General features: G+C 39.6%; 3 protein-coding genes across 4 annotated transcripts in view; 1 reads left to right on the forward strand and 2 right to left on the reverse strand.

Moving 5' to 3' along the window:
• The window catches only part of LOC127004201 (Ig-like and fibronectin type-III domain-containing protein 1), a 289,306-nt gene extending 288,955 nt beyond the window's left edge, over nucleotides 1–351 (forward strand). The window contains exon 30 of one of the 2 annotated variants that reach the window (XM_050871717.1): nucleotides 105–351. The gene's annotated coding sequence lies outside the window, so the exon portion shown is untranslated. The remainder of the gene's footprint in view (nucleotides 1–104) is intronic. The other variant, XM_050871715.1, reaches the window with a different exon arrangement.
• Nucleotides 352–3,655: 3,304 nt separating this feature from the next.
• LOC127004202 (translation machinery-associated protein 16-like) lies at nucleotides 3,656–7,593 on the reverse strand. Its single transcript, XM_050871724.1, has 5 exons — nucleotides 7,359–7,593; nucleotides 6,099–6,190; nucleotides 5,491–5,631; nucleotides 4,130–4,278; nucleotides 3,656–3,980 (listed from the first exon to the last, which is right to left on the reverse strand). Exons 1-5 carry the CDS (start codon nucleotides 7,359–7,361, stop codon nucleotides 3,754–3,756), a joined length of 612 nt encoding a protein of 203 aa, XP_050727681.1. The 5' UTR covers nucleotides 7,362–7,593; the 3' UTR covers nucleotides 3,656–3,753.
• Nucleotides 7,594–9,169: 1,576 nt separating this feature from the next.
• LOC127004200 (uncharacterized) lies at nucleotides 9,170–19,956 on the reverse strand. The gene is made up of 7 exons (XM_050871714.1): nucleotides 19,859–19,956; nucleotides 18,116–19,359; nucleotides 17,529–17,650; nucleotides 16,289–16,435; nucleotides 15,231–15,316; nucleotides 14,348–14,459; nucleotides 9,170–12,717 (listed from the first exon to the last, which is right to left on the reverse strand). Exons 2-7 carry the CDS (start codon nucleotides 19,346–19,348, stop codon nucleotides 9,759–9,761), a joined length of 4,659 nt encoding a protein of 1,552 aa, XP_050727671.1. The 5' UTR covers nucleotides 19,349–19,359; nucleotides 19,859–19,956; the 3' UTR covers nucleotides 9,170–9,758.
• Between the last annotated feature and the right edge of the window lie 1,365 nt (nucleotides 19,957–21,321).

Consider the following 21,321-nt stretch of genomic DNA (forward strand, 5'->3'; position numbering starts at 1 on the left):
TAAATTTGCATTAAACTTGAAGACTATGATTTTGCATACCAAAACTTGTATTTTAGATGTAATAGTTAGTTGAATCTAAGGAACCAATTCTACCTGTCCACTAGGATGATGATGTACCTACTTGCAGGGCCTCCGAAAGATCTTGGTTTGTCCACCTAAGAGGCTGTAGACAAATATTGCTGGAGATTCATTGACTTTCTCCTTGTCTTGAGGGTGTGAGCAGAGTTCATCACAGAGCTGCGGGGAAACTATTATTACTTTATTGTTTGTATGTATTGTTGTAAAGTTATAATACAGCAAGGTTGCACTCTAGACATTGTAGATTAATATGAAAATAAATTGACGATACAACTATGGCTCATTTATATTGTTATGCCCTATATATAAATAAATACAAACGTCATACGTAGTGTGTGGGTCGAGAGGCAAGGCTGGCGTGACGTAAGCGATTAAGAAAACGACTGACGAAACTCAAAATGACTCATCACCTTTGCTTGTTGCCAATGGAAAAAAATGCATACACCGACTACAAGAAGCACTTAATATGAATAGGAAATATTGGAAGAATAAAGGCATTAAACAAAGAACAAAGGATTAAAACAAGCAGGTCACCAGACTACGCAAGGCCCTGATTCGAGACAAAGTTCGCTGTGTCGACACGCCGCTTCGAAGCACCAACACGCACGGCCCTGCCACTAAACATGACGTCACCAAGAGAAGAGAAAGTAGATATGCTAGTTAAAAGTCTTGCTCCTGTTTCAGCACACAAAAATTTGGGAACTGCATCGTTCTACAGTTATATGAAAACAATTTAGGTACAACTTCCCATGATGGAGCTGCTACTAATTTCGACTATTGCTGTTTAATATTAAAGTTTTGGAGCACAGGGAATGCGGTAAGTAGATCAACATAAACCGTATCGTGAAGAACAAATATTTACTACTAAGACAATCATTGGGATATTAAAACATCAACCAACTCCCAAGCTAAAAGACGCAAAGACCAATTAACCGGCAACAACCACACTTCGTCCTTGACACTACCCACACACCACCGACTACCCTTGCATATCCTATAATAGTTACCACCATATCACTTAACTACCCAAGACCACCATACAGGCATAGACCACACGTCACCATACCATCTATATCAACACGCACGCATTTCCTAGTTACTCTTCATCACCACCATACACAATACGTCACCATACCATCTACACCACCACCCACGCATTTCCTAATTACTCTTTTTCATCACTACCATACACCACAGGTCACAACGCCCTCTACATCACCACACACGCATCCTAGTTACTTCATCACTATCACACACCACACGTCACCACACCCTCTACACCACGACACCACCGCCACATATACACGACACGCTCCCCCCCCCCCCTCCCCTGAGCCCCATTCAACACCGTAATCATCACCACCACTTCATACACCCCCAACCCCACCCCAGCCACACAACACCGTAATCACCATCACCACCACAGGCACACCACACGCCCCCCTCCTCCCCCCAGCCCCATTCAACACCGTAATCACCACCACACCTACACCACACGTAGCTACCCTCATCCCCTCAACACGGTCAACATTATCAATATCACACACACCTGCACACGCCCTCCAGTCTCTAGCAACACAGTAGTAGTAGTAGTAGTGATCAAGGTGAAGTAAGTGAAGCGATCAAGTGAAGCTAATAGTAATAATAATGGCACAAAGCAACACTTACCACCACCGCCTCGTCGCCACCGCCCCACGCCGCGTCCACGAGCACAAAGACGCGCGTGCCTGGGTTTTGGTCCGCCGACTCGGGTTCACTTGCGGTTCGAAGCAGTGTGGACCATCTTCCCAACAAGCTGAATGGGAAAGGACGAATTGCGTAGTAGCAGTGGTTTAAAGCAGCATGCATTGGTGGATTGATAAGCTGCCCAAGAATTATGCATATGTGAATAACACTGACCCGGTGAGAACCAGATGATAGAATACAAGTGATAGAATAATACTTGAAAGGGTGTTGAAGAATGAGAGGACTAGAGTTAGCAAGGGTGAAGGGCATGGTTTAGATAAAAGTGGATACAATTCTGATGCGGTGATCCGACTAAGGGAGTTTTATATCTCATACCATCAAGTTTAAATTTATATTCTTGACTTGACAATTTCCTGCTCCATGTTGTTCCAGATGTCGTGTGTGTGTGTGTGTGTGTGTGTGTGTGTGTGTGTGATCAGAATAAAGGCGTAGTTGTCAGACTTACATCCTGGTACACTCCACAACTTTCATCCATATTTCCCATTTGAACCCCTCCTATCACTGCATACATTGATACCTTAAGTAATAGGAATTGTTAATGCATCAAAATACTGTAAAACTCACCTCAATGGAGTTAATGAGGTGTTTGGTGTGATGACTGTCCCGAGGTTTGCCATGGAGACTACTGTGGCATGCTGATGGCCGTCCCCACAGTGGCCTCTCTAGCTTGACTCTCCCACTTTCGTCAGCACATCATCAAGCCCGTCAGAGCCATCCCTTACAACTTCACTGGTTATGTAAGCGCCGTACTGCTGCTCCGGTGCTGAGATAGTTAAAACTCCTAGATTGACGAAATCCAACTTTGATCCTTGTCTCTTCAAACATCTGCTTTGGTGAAGTAGGTAGTCGTTTCTGCAATTTACACAACTCTCATAAATATGTAAACTTTTGCTAAATTTCACTGTATTTCTGAGTTGTTACCTTTCATTACAAAGACATTTACGGTACATAATATATAGATGCACAATCACAACAAAAAACATAACTTGTAACATACCAAAACATGTCCACTTCAGGTTCAACCCCTGACTGTTATAACCCTCCTGAGTTATTCTCTCTCTAGAAGATGGAAGCACGTCTTCTCGCTGTTGATGTGTGGCCTGTTCTGACCTTTCCACTGCCTTCCCTGGGGCAGCTAACTGTTCCCCTTATGTTGTTTAGAATGCTCAAACTGAGGTCAGTTACACCTTACAAATGTGACTAAGGCGCCAACCACTTGGTACACATCATTACTCCCATATAATTACTACATCTTACAAATGAAACCAACAAGCATCTCCTCCCTACCATGATACATCCTAAGGTTTGAGTGCGCTAATAACACATGTAAATATCGAAGTTATGCGACACATGGCAGCCAGTGACAGGTTGCAAGAGGGAAGGACGAAGAGGTGCGGAAGACTTGGATGGCATTTAGGTCAATAAACATCATATCCACACACTCAACTGAGTGGTACAATGTAAGGCATGTGACTCAAGTAATCTGCTACCCCTGCCAATCCAGCTGAGAGTGAAACTGACACTAAGTTGATCTCAAGTTTGTCACATTAAACAGTAGTATTATTGCCATTTCCAACCATGTCACAGTCACCTCTATCTCTCTCTCTATCTATCTATCTATATAGTCACCTCACCCTAATTAGTTTAACACACAGTTGATCACATGATTTCTCATTGTTACTTCCAATGGAAAAATTTCCCAGACTGGAAAAATCATCCCCCACATACAAACAATTTCAATGTAACATTACTGCAATTACTCTGGAAGGCTAATCTAGTACCAAAGGATGCACTTTAGTGGCACTATGTGGTTAAGGGTTAAACTACTCTAACACTTTCAACATTTATTTATTATTTATCACATAACAATTACAGTTTCTATTTTCCATCAATTAAACTGTCACTTTATCAGTGTTAAGCTTTTACATGTTAATCCATCGCTTCTTCACCGGACTGCTCTTCATCCTCACTGGTGGCACAATCTTCCTCCATCTGATGGGAGTCAGGCTGCTCCTCTGGGTCATGAGTTCCTGAAATCATGGCCTCTAAACCTTGCTTTGTATATTTTCTCAACTTGATATTTGGTAGATATCGCAGTTCACCCATCCATGATTTAAACACTTTCAGGGATTCAGGCGATAAGAAGTCGGCAGTTTCTGAAAATGGAAAACTAAATTAACTGTGGCTAAACAAACCCCAGCTTTAACCTCTGCCACATTAATTAAATCACCCAAAGGCCTAAAACAAAAATGATTCTATCTAGTAGTGGTTAGAGATGATGATAATAACTTAAAACATATCTTACCAAACCCTGAATTTGAAAACTGTTCCATTTCTCTCTCTTGGGTGATTCTTAGGCAGTCCTCTCTGCTTGCGTGTTGACGAGACAGACGACTACCAATTTTGTGCTTTATGTTGATCTGTTCCACTTCTTCTGCATTACGATCAATGTATCTGCAAATTAAATAATTTTAGTAATTTCAATGTGTTTTATCTACATTAGCTTTTGGCAGCAAAGAAACTCAATCCACTTCATTTATGGGTTTCAAGGGCAATAACTGTGTGGTCACCATCTCTTTCCTGTCTTATGTCATACTATAATCTTAGATATGACTTTTTACTTTTATCTACACATCATACACAACATCTGGTGCTTAATGATATTAAATATTTTGCACTACTTGGATAATGTTTGTGGGTGAGAAGTTGCCATACTGGCTGATGAGCCTGAGGACAACTGCCAGTTAAGAGGCAATAATTTATTGAAATAGCAGCAACATATAAAAAAGCATCATAACTAAAGATATAGAGTAATTTAGAAAGGTAAATATTTTTGTGAAAATTAGGGAAGAGGTGAGGAGTGACCACACAATCATCTTACACATGCCACCACCACTGAAACCTTCAACTAGCTGACAAAGTGTAAATACGACAATATTTCCAATCCTTTGGAATTTTTGGTAAAGAAAATTGAAGAAATGGATGAAGAAAACACCCTTAGGCGCTATGCTCTCTTGCTAATAAATCAACGAGGCACTCTCAAACCAAGACTCAAGCTGCTGTTCATGGGTCACTTGGCTTTCTTGTGCCCTCATCCTAGAGGAATTTGTGGGAAAATTTGCCATCATATGGAAAATTAATTGTTTTTATGTTTATGTCCATACTTTCAACTGTTCTGAACAGGTTTTCAACAGGATGCCATCTCTATCTATTCTACCTCCATAACTAGATGAGCTAAACACAGCAAACTGATCAGAGCTGGTTGAGGGAATTTTGGGTTTGATAATACCGTGCATGGGGGGTTAAAAAGGCAGTTATATCAATGATGAACATAGGTATTGCTGATAGTATCTAAATGTATGTGTTAAAGGGTGCAAGATAGATAAGTAAATCAGGGACTTTGGAAGTTATTGAGGTATAAACAGGTTATGAATAATTGCAAAACTTGGCACTCATGTAGTTAGTGCAAATATAATTAAAGGTTTTAAATGGAAATCAAATTTATAGAGAGGATAAAGAATGCATCTTCGGATATCTTTGAGCACATATAAAATAGTCCCTTCAATGCTCAATCACTTTTATGTGCAGTATCTTTGCTTTGGCTGTGCTAGGATTAGTAAACTTGTAAGTTGTTTTTACCTACAAGAATTTGAAGAAGTTACTTACTTCTGAATCAATGTCAACACATCTCTGGGAGTGAGTACATCCAGGTCCTGATCCATGTTCTCCTTGAACCATGCCAGCTTATCTCCTAGACACTGAAGCTTCATGTTGGTGTCTCCTTTTCTTTTTTTTAACTTTATATCTCTGTAATCAGTTTTAATAGTAATTGAAGGAAAATAATCACTGAATAACTTAGAAGAGAATGATAATCAATAATAATAATAATAATAATTTTTGTATATATATTTTGTATGCAGTTGAGCAAGTTTAATAGGTATGAAATCCCCTACATCTTTAACTAGGTCTAAGGTTCGGCCATCTCCTCTTGATTAATTAATTTTAAAGCTATCTTTTACTTCCTCCACTGTTACCTTCTTTATTTCATCCATTATTCTCTAGTGTAGGTTTATGCATAAACATAATAAAATTAAATTTAGAGGTTTGAGTTTATGTAGTAGATTGTATCAATTCCACTGGTTATTACTCAAGGCCTCATGGTATGTAGTATGTCGCCACTTAAATCTAAAAACTGACTGCTCAGGTTTAAGTGTAACTTTATTCCACAGAGACCAAGAATCTCTGGATGGATATGTCATCTTCAGCAAACTTACCGAGAAACCTTCTTTGAGATCTGCTTTGCTTTTCTACTTCTCGGGTGAATGGCCTTCTGATTGTCCTTCACCACCTTGATGTTAGTTTTGCCCTGAAAATAAAAGATTATACTTTCAGGACAGGATTATACTACAGTCCTTGGGAAATATTTAAAGGAACCAAAGAACTAAGTTGAATCCTTCATATATAGATAAAAAAAGATTATTGATTGAGCAGAACCATAGTAAATGTAAAGAAGAACCATTACACCCAGGAGACAGGGCCAGTGTGACATCCAGGTTACCACAGCTTACTTTCCCCAGATACTCATTTCTTGATTTTTTTTCCCCTTAGTGACAGTAAAGAGGCAAGAAGCTAACCCAGTCAGAACAGGAAAATAAACACTTGGGCAAGCTGCTTGCCAACTGCCTGGGCCGTGATTCAAACCCAGGCCCATGGCTTTGTAGCTCGGCATTCTAACAACTGCTCCATGTAGGCACGTAGTAATCATCCATAACTACAAATAAAATTTACCCACTCCAGAATATTCAAGGTGATTGCCTCTCATTCTAATTTCTTTTATTGGAACACCGTGTTTTTTTTTATGTTGTTTATTTGTTTGGTTAAGTTTCATTTTGTCAACATGCCAGTATTTCATTACCTACCTTATGAAACATCACTAGCTCTTCATATATCTTTTCTATAACTGTTCAGTAATGATGGAAACACTTTTTAAATCAAATTCAAGGACTATTTTAATATTGTTGAAAATAGGGGATAATATTCACGAAAGCGTAGCCTCCTCTGGCAGCGGCCGCAGCGGCAGTCCAGCTGGTGTTTCGAGAAATACCTCCTCGCAAAAATAAGTCGCATATACATGTGGGGGTGTCCGTACCCCCTAGTTAGGAGGGTAGTCGAGGGGGGTGAAGGCCCCCCATTAGTTAGGTTATGTAAAGTCCGGTTGTAGTAGTTTAAATATGCTCCCCCACCCTAACCCCGATTTCCCACGAGTCCACCAAGTTGAAACTCTTTGCGAGCTATTTTGAGGCTGCGGTGGCAGGTCCACAAAAGGCATTGAAAAGTCAATCATTTAGTGATTTCCGGAGAAAAATAATATCTCCATGATAAACAGCATCATGTTTTGTTCAGAAATAAGCAGTCAGCATCTCGAAATCAATAACGTTGATAAAAACGAATCTTTACCGTTTGTTTATTGCCCTTGAGCTGCCTCCCTTGCTGTTAAAAAAAGTTAATAAATAAAACACCAGTGGGAGGCTTACCATTGTCGCTGTGCTGCACTCCGATGCTAACCCTTGGTCTTGTTGTGCACGGCCTTCAGGTCCTCCTCTCACTGGCCTATCAGCGTGTAACTGTCTCCTGCTGCCCCTTTTCTCACGTGCCCTGAAATTGAGGTTTGAATGATTTTGGGGCTTTGTCTCGGCACAGAGTTGAGCCTCGGACACAACACTCAGCCACGTGGGTTTGTTTTATTTTGTTGTGAGCCAAGTACCGCCGTGTTGGTCTTGGTCTTGGTAATAGTTTTGATTTTTACAGGTGACCAACTATACCGGTGATCCATTTTACAGGTGACCCATTTTTTCAGGTGATCCATTTTAGTACAGGTGAACCATTTGTCTGGCCTTTGCACCTGTGCACCTATAGGAATGTTGCCCATGCATGCCCATATGGTTACCACATGGGCCCCACTCTGCCCACTTGGGCCCCACATAAATACCCTGGTGCATCCCCCATGTGGGGTCCATGTGGGCAAACGTGGGGCCCATATTTGCCTATCCGGGGCCCACTAATATTGCCCAATTGGGAACCCATATTATTGCCCTCCTTTTCCCATATGTTGGCCACCTGGGGCCCACATATTTTGCTTACTGGGAACATACTTTCACTGATTCCTCGAGCTAATCTTTTCCTTTTCGTCTTTCTCACAATTACTGAAAAAGATCATCTACATTCCCAGGTATTTGTAATGACATGTCTGCTGCAAGTAATTATATCCTAGCCTCCATGTATCATTTCTTTTATCTTCTGACCAATTTACTTTTTTATCTGCTAAATATCACCAAATTTACACAGCCTATCCTCTATACTAATTACAGAGGGAAATGAAGACATGCCCAAGACAACATCAGAACTGGGCGACAGTGTAGGAGACAAACACTCCCCAGCCTAGGATCCCACAGAGCCACAACACAGGTGTCCAACAGCTTCAGCATCCAGGGCCCAAGAATATTCAATTGCCTCCCAAAAGAGATCCAGAACCCCACAAACTGCCCCGTGGAGACTTACAAAAAACACCTGAATGTCTTCCTAAGCAGCCTGCCAGACGAGCCCTTAGTACGGGGCTATACACACCTCAACAGGGCAGGCTCAAACTCCATCCCGGACCAGCTGGACCTCAAGAAAAGGGACGCTGGACTGTGAGGCCTTGGCCTGTAAACAACATCAAGTAATCAAGTAATCATGCAAGTAATCTTTCTCATAATCACTCAAAAAGATAGCGCTTGACATGGCTCGGTCTGGCACTAGAGGCTCTTGGAGGAACTTCACGCCAAGGGGAGTACAGGAAGACCCACTGAAATTACTGTAGGCCAAATGAGGTGGTACATCCCTGAGTGTGGTGGTGGGCAGGCAGGAATTGCAGCATTGATTATGATGACATTGCTAGTGATGCTGGTAAAAATGTATTCAAAGTTCCTAAAGATGTTAATTCTAAACTTATAGCACATAGGGTCGTATTTTAAAACATTTTGTCGCCCAAGTTCACACATTTGACAAGGCTTTCGTATGAGTTGAGGGCATTTCCAGGAATAGTTTTATGACCTTGGAGGTAGTTTGACCCTCCCTCTGTAGCATGAGCCTAAAGAAACACTCATTAGAACCAGATTGATCCCTTTTTTGTCCTTTAGAAATATTTGATGTGAGAAGCGAGTGTCTTATAATATCGACCACAATGTCTAAGTGCATATATTTACAAAGACTTTGCTTTCATATCCCTTTAACTGACTTTTTTTTGGACATCATCATAACCCATATACTTTACATCAGTTCAAAATAGGTATTAAAGATAGAATCCTTATTAACTGTAAATTTAATTATACAGCCATACTTAACATCTGACCCATCCAAATAATTGCACTGATAATTCTGGTACATCCCTACCACCATCAGCTACCTAGAATGAATCTGAGTTTCAATTTGCTATATGAAAATTCTACTAGATGGAAGTTTTACAATTAGATCTATGGTACATGAATCAGACTGTACAGTTATCAGTAGGAGATTTGTGGGGTACATTCTATTATAGAAGATTAAATAAGAAATATGTTGTATAGTCTCTGATCAAACATATTGAAATAATCACAATTCATAACTGTATCTTTGGTCACAGGTTTCTGGCAGTCCACTACACTCAGCAAATTATGTTTCACACACATACAGCTAACATTATGTAGATCTAATGCATCATACTTCTTAAACATACTGGTAAAATTTTACATTTTACATATGAAGGAACTGCAGTCATATATGCTGTATTTTTGATAACCATTTTATACACTGCTACTCTAGTATAGGCTTTCAGAACATTTAAGAAATTTTGTTAAATCAACTTGTATGTTATCATTAATGGGAGCCTGGTAGATGATACATGTCCAGCTTTGTGCTCATACATACTGAGAGGATAATGGATCATAGCACTGCGTTACAGAATGAGGCGGAGCCTGATTTATATTTACGTGTGTCTGATTGTCTATTGCAGACAGTGTATGAAGTTCCTCACCGACATTTTCAGAAGCCCATGAACTCATTCCAACACTCTCAGTTGTGGAAACATTTGCTCTACTCTGACAAATATTTTCTGAACTGCTATTCTTGTCTGGATTAACATGAGCATTTATGGAAGTAGTTTCTGTCAGAACAACTGGCAGGTCTTTATTTGTAGTGGGGACTTGGTAGGTTACATACGTCCAGCTGTGGGGAGCAGCCCCATGCACCGGCCCACTAGATGAACTCATGCACCCACTTGACAAGATGTGAGTGGGTAAAATTTGCCCAGACACAAAGTGACTTGCTACAACTTCGCTCGACATCATAGGGACAAGAGTACCAACACTTGTATTACTTGGTATGGATGTTTGAACACTGAAAGGTTTATCATAGCAATGGGAAGGACTTTGGTATTCTGAGGCAGAAGGAATCTCAACATGCATGGCAAGACCTCCTGACTGTGATACCACTTGCTTGATCTTTTCTTCATCTAAGGTGTTTGGATGGCTCATTTTGTTGGCTTGAAGGTACACATATTGATCCATAGTTTCTTCTGGCAGTCCCAATGATGCTACTAAACTGCTGGCTACAGTGGAGAGTGATTCTGCTTCAGATGATGTCCGGCCAGTTGGAGCTTCACATTCCATTCCAGTATCTGTATTGTTTCTTTCAGAATCCAAATTTGATTTATTTCTTAATGCATCATTCCCTTCTGTCTTTTCTGATTGTGATTCTGTATCCTGAGGGATTGCAATTTGAGTTTGTTTTTTTTCTGAACCAGATACAAGTATATTAATTTCTGATATTTTCTGGGATCTGTGGTTAGATTTACAATGGGCCTTCAGGTTATATGAACGTGTAAAAGTAAGAGGGCAGAAGGGACACTGGTGACTCACGCTGGGCTTGGTCCCACACAGTTTGGTTTGCATGTGTCCCTGCAAAGCTCCAAAGGAACAAAATTCAACACCACACACAGAACAAGTATAATTTTCTGCATTTTTGTGTTGTGATCGATGTTTCAGCAATGCAGAATCATTTTTCGCTATGTGGTTACAGAGATCACACTTAGGGAAAGAAAAACTTTTAGATACTTTGTTATGTTCTTTGTACTGATGATATGCTAATTCTAGTTTCTGTCCAAGTTTGATTCCACAGATATTACATGACCGTAATGCAACTCCATTGTGTACATCTTTCATGTGTTGTTGGTAACTATGATAGTCCTCAAACTCTAACGGTTCTTCTACAAAACAAGTGTAACAGGCATATGGAACATTTTCAATACGGGAAAGTATTGCACTGCTTTTGTCTTTGTGCTCTAAAGTGACATGCTTCTTCAGCATGAAATAAGTTGTGAAAGTTCTACTATTACATTCAGGGCACTCATACGTGGGCTGGTTCTTCACTGCTCGTGGCACACTCGTCTCATTTTTGGTGATGGACAAGGTATTGTAAGTTTCAGGAAGTGGCTTTGGCTTGGAATTCTTGTTGTTTCCCAACATAAAATACTGAACTTTGAAGTCTGCTTCCCCTGCTTCTTTCTCATTACCCTTTTTAAGGAATTTAAGGCGAATTTTCTTTTTATCCTTAACTAGATGTGGATACTTTTTTAAGACTTCAGATATGATCTTTGCATGGCTATTAATATCTCCTTTGTTTACTTGACTTTTACTGTGACTCTGACCATAAGTGCTGGGACTTTTCCTGCTATGTGATTTTTTTACAAGACTGCTGGAAGATCCTAAGGCTCCAGAATCACTTAAAGACAAACTCTTTAAGGCTTTTTTCTTCTTAGAAACTGTCCGCTGTACCGAAGAACATGTACCACGATGTGATTTCAAGTTTCCTGATACTTTTTTAACTCCAATTAAGGACTGTGAAGGTTCCTTGGAGAGAGAAAATGTGGCAACTTCATTAATAAGCTCATTGTTCTGATCAAGTAGAAATGATACATGCTTTACTTGCTTGCCTACTACAGCTTTCTTTTTCTTGAGAATTGATTTAACTGGTGTGGACACTGTAGGTGTACTGCTGTTCTTTGTTATACTACTCTCTCCATTAGCTCCAGTGTCAGCAGATAGTAAACAAAGTTCCTTATTACACACTTTCTGCATGCCCTTTGTTTTTTGTAATTGTTCATTCTCATCTTCAGATTCCTTTTCTTCAAGCTGCTTACAGATATTTGAAATTTTTTCCATTAGTTCATTACTTTCTTCACTAATGTCATTTTCTTTTGTACAATGATTTTCCAGAACATCAGTTTCACTAACACATTTAAAATTATCATCAGGAACAACTAAGTCATTAGTTAATTTTACACTTTTGTCCCCACTTTCCACTGACTCTACACTTTTGTTTCGACGTGTCAAGAGATAACGTAGAAATGGCTGTTTTCTCTCACTAGTTATTTCTTTACCTTTCCTCCCACTTTCCACGGACTCTACACTTTTGTTTTCATGTGTAGGGAGATAACGTAGAAATGGCTGTTTTCTCTCACTAGTTAATTCAACGCCTTTGTTCCCACTTTCCACGGACTCTATATTTTTGTTATCACGTGTCAAGAGATAACGAAGAAATGGCTGTTTTTTCTCATTCAGATTTTCAGAATTTGTGATCATGTGAGATGAACTGGCAGTAGTAAGAGAGCAAGTTTCTGAGATACTACAGTCCACTAAAGTTGATGAAGAACATGGGTAAACAGACTGTGGAGTGCTAACTTGTGGTGCCACTGGTAAACATGAAGGTGCAATGGAAGAGCGTTTAGGGTCCCAAGTTGCTATCTTTAAGGGCGAGTTCTCCGAGTCATCTTCTAGTTCAAACCTGGTTGGTCTGGCCTCTTCAGTTGCCATTTTGCTTCTGTGAACAAGAAAGTGAAGCAATAAAAGCGCAGATGAGTGATATGAAGTGGTATGTTATATGCATGATAGTTAGCATTACATATGATATAAACATCCTGCTCTGGTGCACATCAAAGGATATACAGGCACGTAATAGTTTTTAATATTTCTACAGTATTTAGGTTTGTTTGATTTAAATCATGTGTTTGATAATGCTCTAAACTTAACCTAACTAATCTAACAAAACTCCAAACAGTTACAATAGGTCTTTACTCAGAAAATTCATATATGCTTCCTTACACATGAGACTTTTTATACAACAAAGTGAGGTCATTCTTTGTTGATTTATACCATAAGATGCTGGCAATCATGTTTGAAGATACCCTAAACTCAACCAAACCTAACATAACATAACCCCAAATAGTTAATATAGGTTTTGACTCAGAAAATTCCTATATGCTTCCTTACTAATGAGACTTTCTATGCAACAAAGTAAGGTCATTCTTTGTTGATTTATACCATAAGGATCAGGCTATCATGTGTTTGAAGATACCTTAAACTTAACCTAACAAAATCCAATCAGTTACTATAGGTCTTAACTCAGAAAATTCATATATGCTTCCTTACTAATGAGACTTTCTATACAACAAAGTGAGGTCATTCTTTGTTGATTTATACCATAAGGATCTGGCAATCATGTGTTAGAAGATACCCTAAACTTAACCTAACAAAATCCAAACAGTTACTATAGGTCTTGACTCAGGAAATTCATATATTCTTCCTTACTAATGAGACTTTCTATGCAACAAAGTGAGGTCATTTTTTGTTGATTTATACCATAAGGATCTGGCTATCATGTGTTTGAAGATACCTTAAACTTAACCTAACAAAATCCAATCAGTTACTATAGGGTTTAACTCAGAAAATTACTATATGCTTCCTTGCTAATGAGACTTTCTATACAACAAAGTGAGGTCATTCTTTGTTGATTTATACCATAAGGTGCTGGCAATCATGTATTAGAAGCTATCCTAAACCTAACCTAACCTAACAAAACCCCAAATAGTTACTATAGGTTTTGACTCAGAAAATTCCTATATGCTTCCTTGCTAATGAGACTTTCTATACAACAAAGTGAGGTTGTTCTTTGTTGATTTATACCATAAGGTGCTGGTAGTCATGTGTTAGAAGATACCCTAAACTTAACCTAACCTTACCTAACAAAACCCCAAACACTTACTACAAGTCTTGACTCAGAAAATTCATACATACTACCTTACTAATGAGACTTTCTATGCAACAAAGTGAGGTCATTCTTTGTTGATTTATACCACAAGGATCTGGCTATCATGTGTTTGAAGACACCTTAAACTTAACCTGACAAAATCCAAACAGTTACTATAGGTCTTAACTCAGAAAATTCATATATGCCTCCTTACTAATAAGACTTTCTATACTATAAAGTGAGGTCATTCTGTGTTGATTTATATCATAAGGAGCTGGCTATCATGTGCTTGAAGATACCCTAGACTTAACCTAATTTAACTATTTAGACATACATATTGAAAAAAAAATAAGGAGGAGGAGGAGGCAATATGCATCAGCCAGCATTACAATATTTGAAATCTAAAGGAATAGTTAATACTTACTGTACAGGACTGTTGGAGTGAGACTGTCTTCTTGAATTTTTCAAGACATAATACACAGAAGTTTTTTGTCCACTGCAGTCCTCGAGTCTTAATCTTTTCGTACTATCATTGTCTGAAAAGTACAATAATGTGTGAATATACCGATGGGGAAATTGCTTCTTGAAGACCTAAAATTATGATATGATTCTACAATGTAAAACTGTATTGAAAAGGAATTCCAGCACCCTCTTCATTAAACAAGATTTAGGTCAACTTCAGGGTGGCTTAAAGTTATTCCTCAGTCAAACATATCATAGCCTAAGAATCTTTATATGTCACAACCAAACCCCATCATATTGTACATCTTATCTCCCTGTCAGTCCTGCATCACTGTTTGGTTTGATGGAGTCACAGGTATCACAGGACTCATCTCATGGCAGACTACCATTATTGCATTCTGAACACCCTTGACTTATTAAACACCAATTTGAGGCACTGAAATTAATTTGTGAGTTTTCTTTGTAAATTTATGATATGCATGAAGTCAACCATTAGTTTTCTACACTATAAATGCTTCTGTGAAAATGCAATAATCACTTGATGTTGATGGTGTGAATAGTAGTTGTAGTGGAAAAATGCATTTAAAATTGACAAAATATTACAATTACCATATATACCAGCATCAAAAACGCACCCCATTGTCAAGCCGCAGCAGCTTCACGGCTATTTAGATAACATAAGAATAATAATCACAAACTAGCCATAAACATGGGCACAAGCCAACCTGTAATGCTACTTGTATCTGTTTCCTGTTCATCTGCCATCACAGAGGTCACTGAGTTGCTTTCATTGGTGGCAGACATTTTGTCACTGTCTTTGAAAATATTTTGTTGAAAAAACTTACTCGGAAGACTACTGGAACTGCTACTCTTTGGTGACGCCTCCTCCTCTTGTTTTATGTGCTCATCAGTCTCTCCTTGTGTGGCTGAGCTAAAACAAAAGAAAATCATGTTTATGAGAGACTGTTAGTCCAACTGTGAAGAAAGTTTTTTCCAAACTTTACACACACTATTTTTGCCTTCAATATTTGTCATACTTTCCTATCTAAACTTTTCAAGAAATACTGATTTAATATTAAAATTAAATTTTTAAGAAAAGATACATCTCAACTACTCCATACGTCCATGAACGTAATGTATTAGTAAAATTTTGTGGTTAAGCAGTGTTTCTGTCTCATGGTGTAATCTTGAGCCTCTTGCAATGCTTTAACTGTCTCATGTCCACATCAACAAATACAGTGATACAGAGGAGAATAGCTAAAGGGAAGGTTAAAAGTTATACCAGAAATTTTTTTAAAAATTAGAATTGTCAATTTATGGAAGGCAAAGTTAGGATGACTGTAGTAGTTACAAAGGTATGCAAGTTAATCAGTCATGCTAAGAGAAGGATACAAGATCGTTTTTTCAAACTGGTTGAAGCCACCAAGAGAGTGATGTGATAAACAAGGAGGGTTTAGAAAGAGAAAAGAAGGCATAAATCAGACCACTGCCATCAACACAACAGCAACGAAGCATCTTGGAGAGGGTTAGCTGGGTTCATGGATGTACAGAAAGCATTTGACAGGGTAAACAGAAGATCCAAAGCACAGGTGGTGGTTACTAGAAGGAATAAGGGCCTTTACAATGAGCCAAGTACCTGTGTAGGAGTTGATGATAAAGAGAGTAAGAGTTTTTGGATTAATGTTAGACCAGGGCAGGAACAGGTACTATTATTTTGCCAGTTTATACATATATAGGTGAGTGAATAAAATTGAAAGTTAGACTGTGAAGTAGTGGTGCCTAAAGAATATTAATGGTGTGAAACAGTCCTTGATCGTATCTTTGTTTCCTCACTTCATTCTTAGCATTTTCATCTAATAAAACCAATGAGAAAAAAATAGTAGACCAGTAACAAGTATATTACCTTAATAAGCATGGTGAAAATAAAGAGGGGAAATGGCAATCCATTACATTTGTAAGGAGTGGGACCTTCAGCCTCTTTGCAGCTGCATAAACAGAAGTCATCTCACTGTCTGACTTTTGGATTTCTAAATAGCCACTGTAAACAAATCTGAAATATAAGGGAATGAAAAAGAGATCTGTAAAATAATTGAAACAAATATATGGTACAGAGAAGTAATACAAGCAATAGCAAAAATTTAATTGTCCTCTGCATAAATTATTTACATTTACTTGTGAATTAATATTTGATGAAGTTTTGTTTTCAAAAGTGAAACCAAAGAAATTTCAGATAATCTGGATTAGGGGTTGGATGTGCAGGCCAAACAGCATCTCAGGCTCAGCCAGCTGCCTCACACCCTCTCTCTCCTGCATGAACGTAAGTTTCCTCTCCCCTCCGACGCTTTGTATGCTATGGCTGTGTCATTTCTTCTTCGCTCCATGCGACGTCGTTTTGTGTTTCCACCCATTCATCGTTTGTTGTTTGCTGTGGCCTTGTCTTTCATCCTATGCTTTGTGTGTTGTTTGCAAAGTCTGTGTCTTCCCTTCCTTGCCCTCAGTGATGTGTGCAAAGCCCATGTCTTCCTGCCATCAACTCATGTGCTGTGTGCAGTGGGCAAGTCTTCCATCATTCATCTCATCTACAGTAATACTGTCTTCCCTTCGTCACCTCATATGCTGAGTACAGTGGCTGTGTCTTTCCTCACTTGCCTCATTAGTTGTGTGCCGTGATCATGTCTTCCCTCCCCCGCCTTGCGTGCTGTGTCTCCCTTCCCTCGTCTCATGTACTAGAGGTTGAATTTTATCTGCAGTCACAGGATCATATCTGCATTACAGGACCATACAGACAAGCCCCCGTCATGTGCTGCAAGTGCTAAAGATGACATCATGTTATGAGGCTAGGTTGTAGCGAGCCTAGATGCCACTACTGTGCTGGACTCTACTGGTCACAAAAAGGTAGGTGAAGTTCACAGTATACGCTACAGCTGCACATGACCCTGTGCTCATCTCAGTCTCAATGGCCCTTGAGCCTATGATGGGTAGGAGCCCATTACCCCGGGACAATGGCCAGATGTGATATCCAGGTTACCAGTTTACTTTCCCCAGGTTTCCCCAGAGGTTAGTCAAAAAGCTTTTTAATATTTAGTCAAACCAGTGGGTTTAAAGACCGATAAGACTGAAAGTAATTAATGAGGATATCTTACCTAATTACTGGTTCAACACTTGCAAAATTTAGATCTGCAGGCATCAATAGTTCACTTTTACCCTCCATGGCATCAGTTTCAGACAGCAAAGAAGTGCATGTCAAAAGGATCACTCGGTGCACCTAGAATAGCAAAAGAGGCTCTGTAGAAAATGTTCCATTAAGTGTTTAGGAAGAATTAGGAAATCTAGTAGTTTAGTAGCAGTTACAATCAATATTTCCTCTAAGCTGGTTTCAAAGCCTAAAATCATCATCAGTACCAGGCAGTTTTGAAAAAAAATCCTCAGCAAGATATGAAGTCAAAACATTGTAATCACTACCTCCCCGTGTTCACAGCAAGATTCTTAACTCAGGGAAGTTCAAGCATTGGTCGGCAGCTACTCAAGAGTATCAAAGGATTTGCAGCATATACATAATGGGCTGTAGTATCAACTTGTCCTATTGTGATGACTAAGACACTGTGAAGTATGTATAGTAACTCCCAGATGCCTTCACCTTGGATATATTTTAAATTTATATTAAGCAGAACATGTGACTACTTCAATAATCGAATTTTGGAAATTACTATTGCTATCAGTTACCACTTACCTTCAAAACTTCACCTCCATGAAACTTGAGTATGAAGTCACAGTACATTTCCTTCTTGTACAGTATCTCTAAGTTCTGCAATATGTATTCACCCCATGTATCAACCTTTAAAAAACTTGGCTGTTGAGAGCTGAACGGCACAGCCACCACTGGAACAGCGGCACTGGTAGAGTGATCTCCATTCTTCTTAAGTGAGACAACATCATGATTGTGATGAACAGTTTCATTGCAAGACCCTGACATGACATTTTGCTGCTCATGCCTTTCAGCTGCTGAGTCAAGGGCAAAATCAAGCTTTTCCTTTTGTTCTGATGTCATGTTTGTGTGGGTGCCATCTTCTCTCCAATTTGTCAAAGTTGTGTGTCCAGAACTGTCCACCTCCCATCTGACTGAATCTCCAAAGCCATCGTGTAACACTGGAAAGCTTGGGATTGGAGTTGATATGGCTGTTATGGCTGATGTACTGGCACTTAGGCTTGTCATTGATGAGCTGGCTGGAATTCCAGTGACCGTAATGGCTGGCTTCAGTATTTGATTATGTGAATGACTGACACAAGACACTGCTACATAAGATATTTCTGACCCTGAAGTACTGAAGTTTTCCTCCTGTAGGAAACTTGGACTTATGCTGATTATGCTTTCCTCTTCATTTTTAAGTAAGACATTTGAATCAGAAGCTTGTGAAGTATCATGCTTTTGTTGGTTATTTTCTTTTACTTTAGTTACTTGAATATCATCAGTCATGGATTGCACTGTGTCGATAGATTCAGAAACCACTTGCTTCTTTTCCCTCCCTTTGTGACTCTTCACTGCAGTGCTACATTCACTATACTTACTGATATCAATGGGTGTTTTATTACTGAATACAAAACTTCTCTTTGATTTTATTTGCTTGGACTCTGATTCAGTTTTATTCAATGAATATGATTTCTTGACCCTGCTTCTTAAGTTTTTTTCATTGCTTGAGACACCAAATGAAAAGTTTTTTTTACTTTGGTCTGTCTCAGACTGCCTCCTGGCATATTTCTGCTGGGATGCATCACACATATGATTATCATAAAACATAAACTGTGAATTAATACTATCTTGGTTTTCAAAACTATGTTCGCTGTTTTCCTTTCTTCTTCTCTTTGGTTTACTAGTAACATCTTTGATGCTCTCAAAAATTCTACTGGCCATATCATCAAGGTTTTCAATTCTCCTTTTAACTGGAAGCTTCCGTTTTGCAGCCATATTGCAGCTTTCTGCAATAAATAGTAAAATTATATAAGAAACTATGAAAAAAAATGTGTACACACAATAAAAATGTTATAATGTTCCTGATCTACCTAGACATTAAAGCTAGGGTGTATGTTCTTAAAGACAAAGTTAAAAGCAATAGAAGTTTTTTTTTACATGGGAGCTGACATGCTCCCACATATAACAGGAGGCACACACACACAGCTCCTCATTCTCCCTGCAGATGCTCCCTAGGCTGGAGTGAAACATTGCAACAAGCACACAAACTTTAGGACAGCTCCTCAGGGCTTTAAGAAGCAAGTAACACGACAGAAAAGGCTATTTGTGAGGGCTGGCATGTCAACATCAACCACAGACAAATGACAAGTGAGGTGACTGCAGTTTTGGCTACACCCACGCCTGGCTCCTCTGTGTAACTATGCCGCGGCTGACTGACTCCACGCCTATATGCGGTGCTTCAACACTCCACCTTACTCTCTGGCTTCACTCCTCGGCGCCACTTACAACATGTTCCCCTGTGTGGCCCCGGGGTGCTGGAGTCCTGTGGTGCCGCTGTCCGCCTCCCTCCTGCAGACGGCCGCCGCTCACTGTAAACAAGGCGGTGTTGTAGGAGTCAGCTCGCAGTCGCAAAATAGTTCGCAGAGAGAGGTCCACCTTCCTTACTTTATCAATATTCCACTCACCGCTATCGTTTACTTGTCCTGTTTCGGCTCCAATACATGGCATAAACATCAGAGCAACACTGTTAATTAAGAGAAAGCTTTATAACAAACGAATAGGGAAGATTTTAGGAAGAACTACCCCCATGTTGATGTTCACTCAGTTCCTGCTGGTTTGGTCTGTTGGTCTGGTGTGTTGTAGTCTTGTGGGCAATATCAACAATCACAAAGATCAGAAATGGACAAACTAGAATAAAAACAGGCAATTTAATAGGTTTTCCTGCTGTATGCTTCACAGTACGCATGCGTTTTTGACAGGAGAGCGACTTATTTCTGCGAGGAGCTATTTCTCACAACACAGACCACGCACGCGCCGCCCCGAGGAGGCGAGAGAGAGTTTTTAGGACGGACTCAAGGATCCCACGGTGAAGAGGAAGGAGCGGCTCATGCCCGCATTCTCCTATGAGCTCGCCCCCCTCGCATGCCTTACAGTGACATAATTAAGTTCATTTCATCGTAGACAGTGAATCTCGCTCAGCACGAGTATACGGCGTTGTCGATACCTGTGCATAAGGACAAAGATCAAGTCCCTCGTGTTCCCTGTCTTAATCTATGGATGTGAGCCATGGACGCTGAACGGGGACTTGGAGAGGCTGATTGATGCCTTTGGTAATAAATGTCTACTCTGAAATCCTTCCTGATTCAACATGTATTGCCTGCATAGTCCGTCAACACCACCTCCGGCTATATACGGGCACGTGGCACGTTACCCAGAAGCTGATCCTACCCCCACTGACTGATTGATTCATCATAGGGAAAACGTAAATTAAGTAAATTATATAAAAAATCTGAAATACATATTTATAGGCCTACTGTAATATTCTTATAGTTTACGTGTTTCACAGGCGTTTTCTGTGGACAACTTTTTGAGGAAGGCATATTTGATTTTTGTACTTTATATCTCCGGTAACCTACTCTTTCTCTCCTATGTTATATCAGTGGTTCTCGGGCTGGATACCTTGTAGAGTGCTTAGATACATCACCTCTGACGTGTTTCTTGCGTATTCTGTTTATACGTCTGTCCGTCTGTCTCTTTGTCTGCCTGTCTATCTGTCTGCCTGTTAATATGGCTATATTCCTGTCTATCAATCTTTTTGTCTGCCTATCTGTCCATCTGTCTGTCTGTCTCTCTGTTCGTCAGTCTCTATTTGCCTGTCTGTCTGTCCGTCTGTTTATCTCTCTATCTATCTGTCTGTCTGCCTGTCTATATAAGTCTCTGCTCGTCTCTCTCTCTCTCTCTCTCTCTCT

This window comes from Eriocheir sinensis, chromosome 27, assembly GCF_024679095.1.
Source record: "Eriocheir sinensis breed Jianghai 21 chromosome 27, ASM2467909v1, whole genome shotgun sequence".
In the NCBI taxonomy this organism is placed as follows: domain Eukaryota; kingdom Metazoa; phylum Arthropoda; class Malacostraca; order Decapoda; family Varunidae; genus Eriocheir; species Eriocheir sinensis.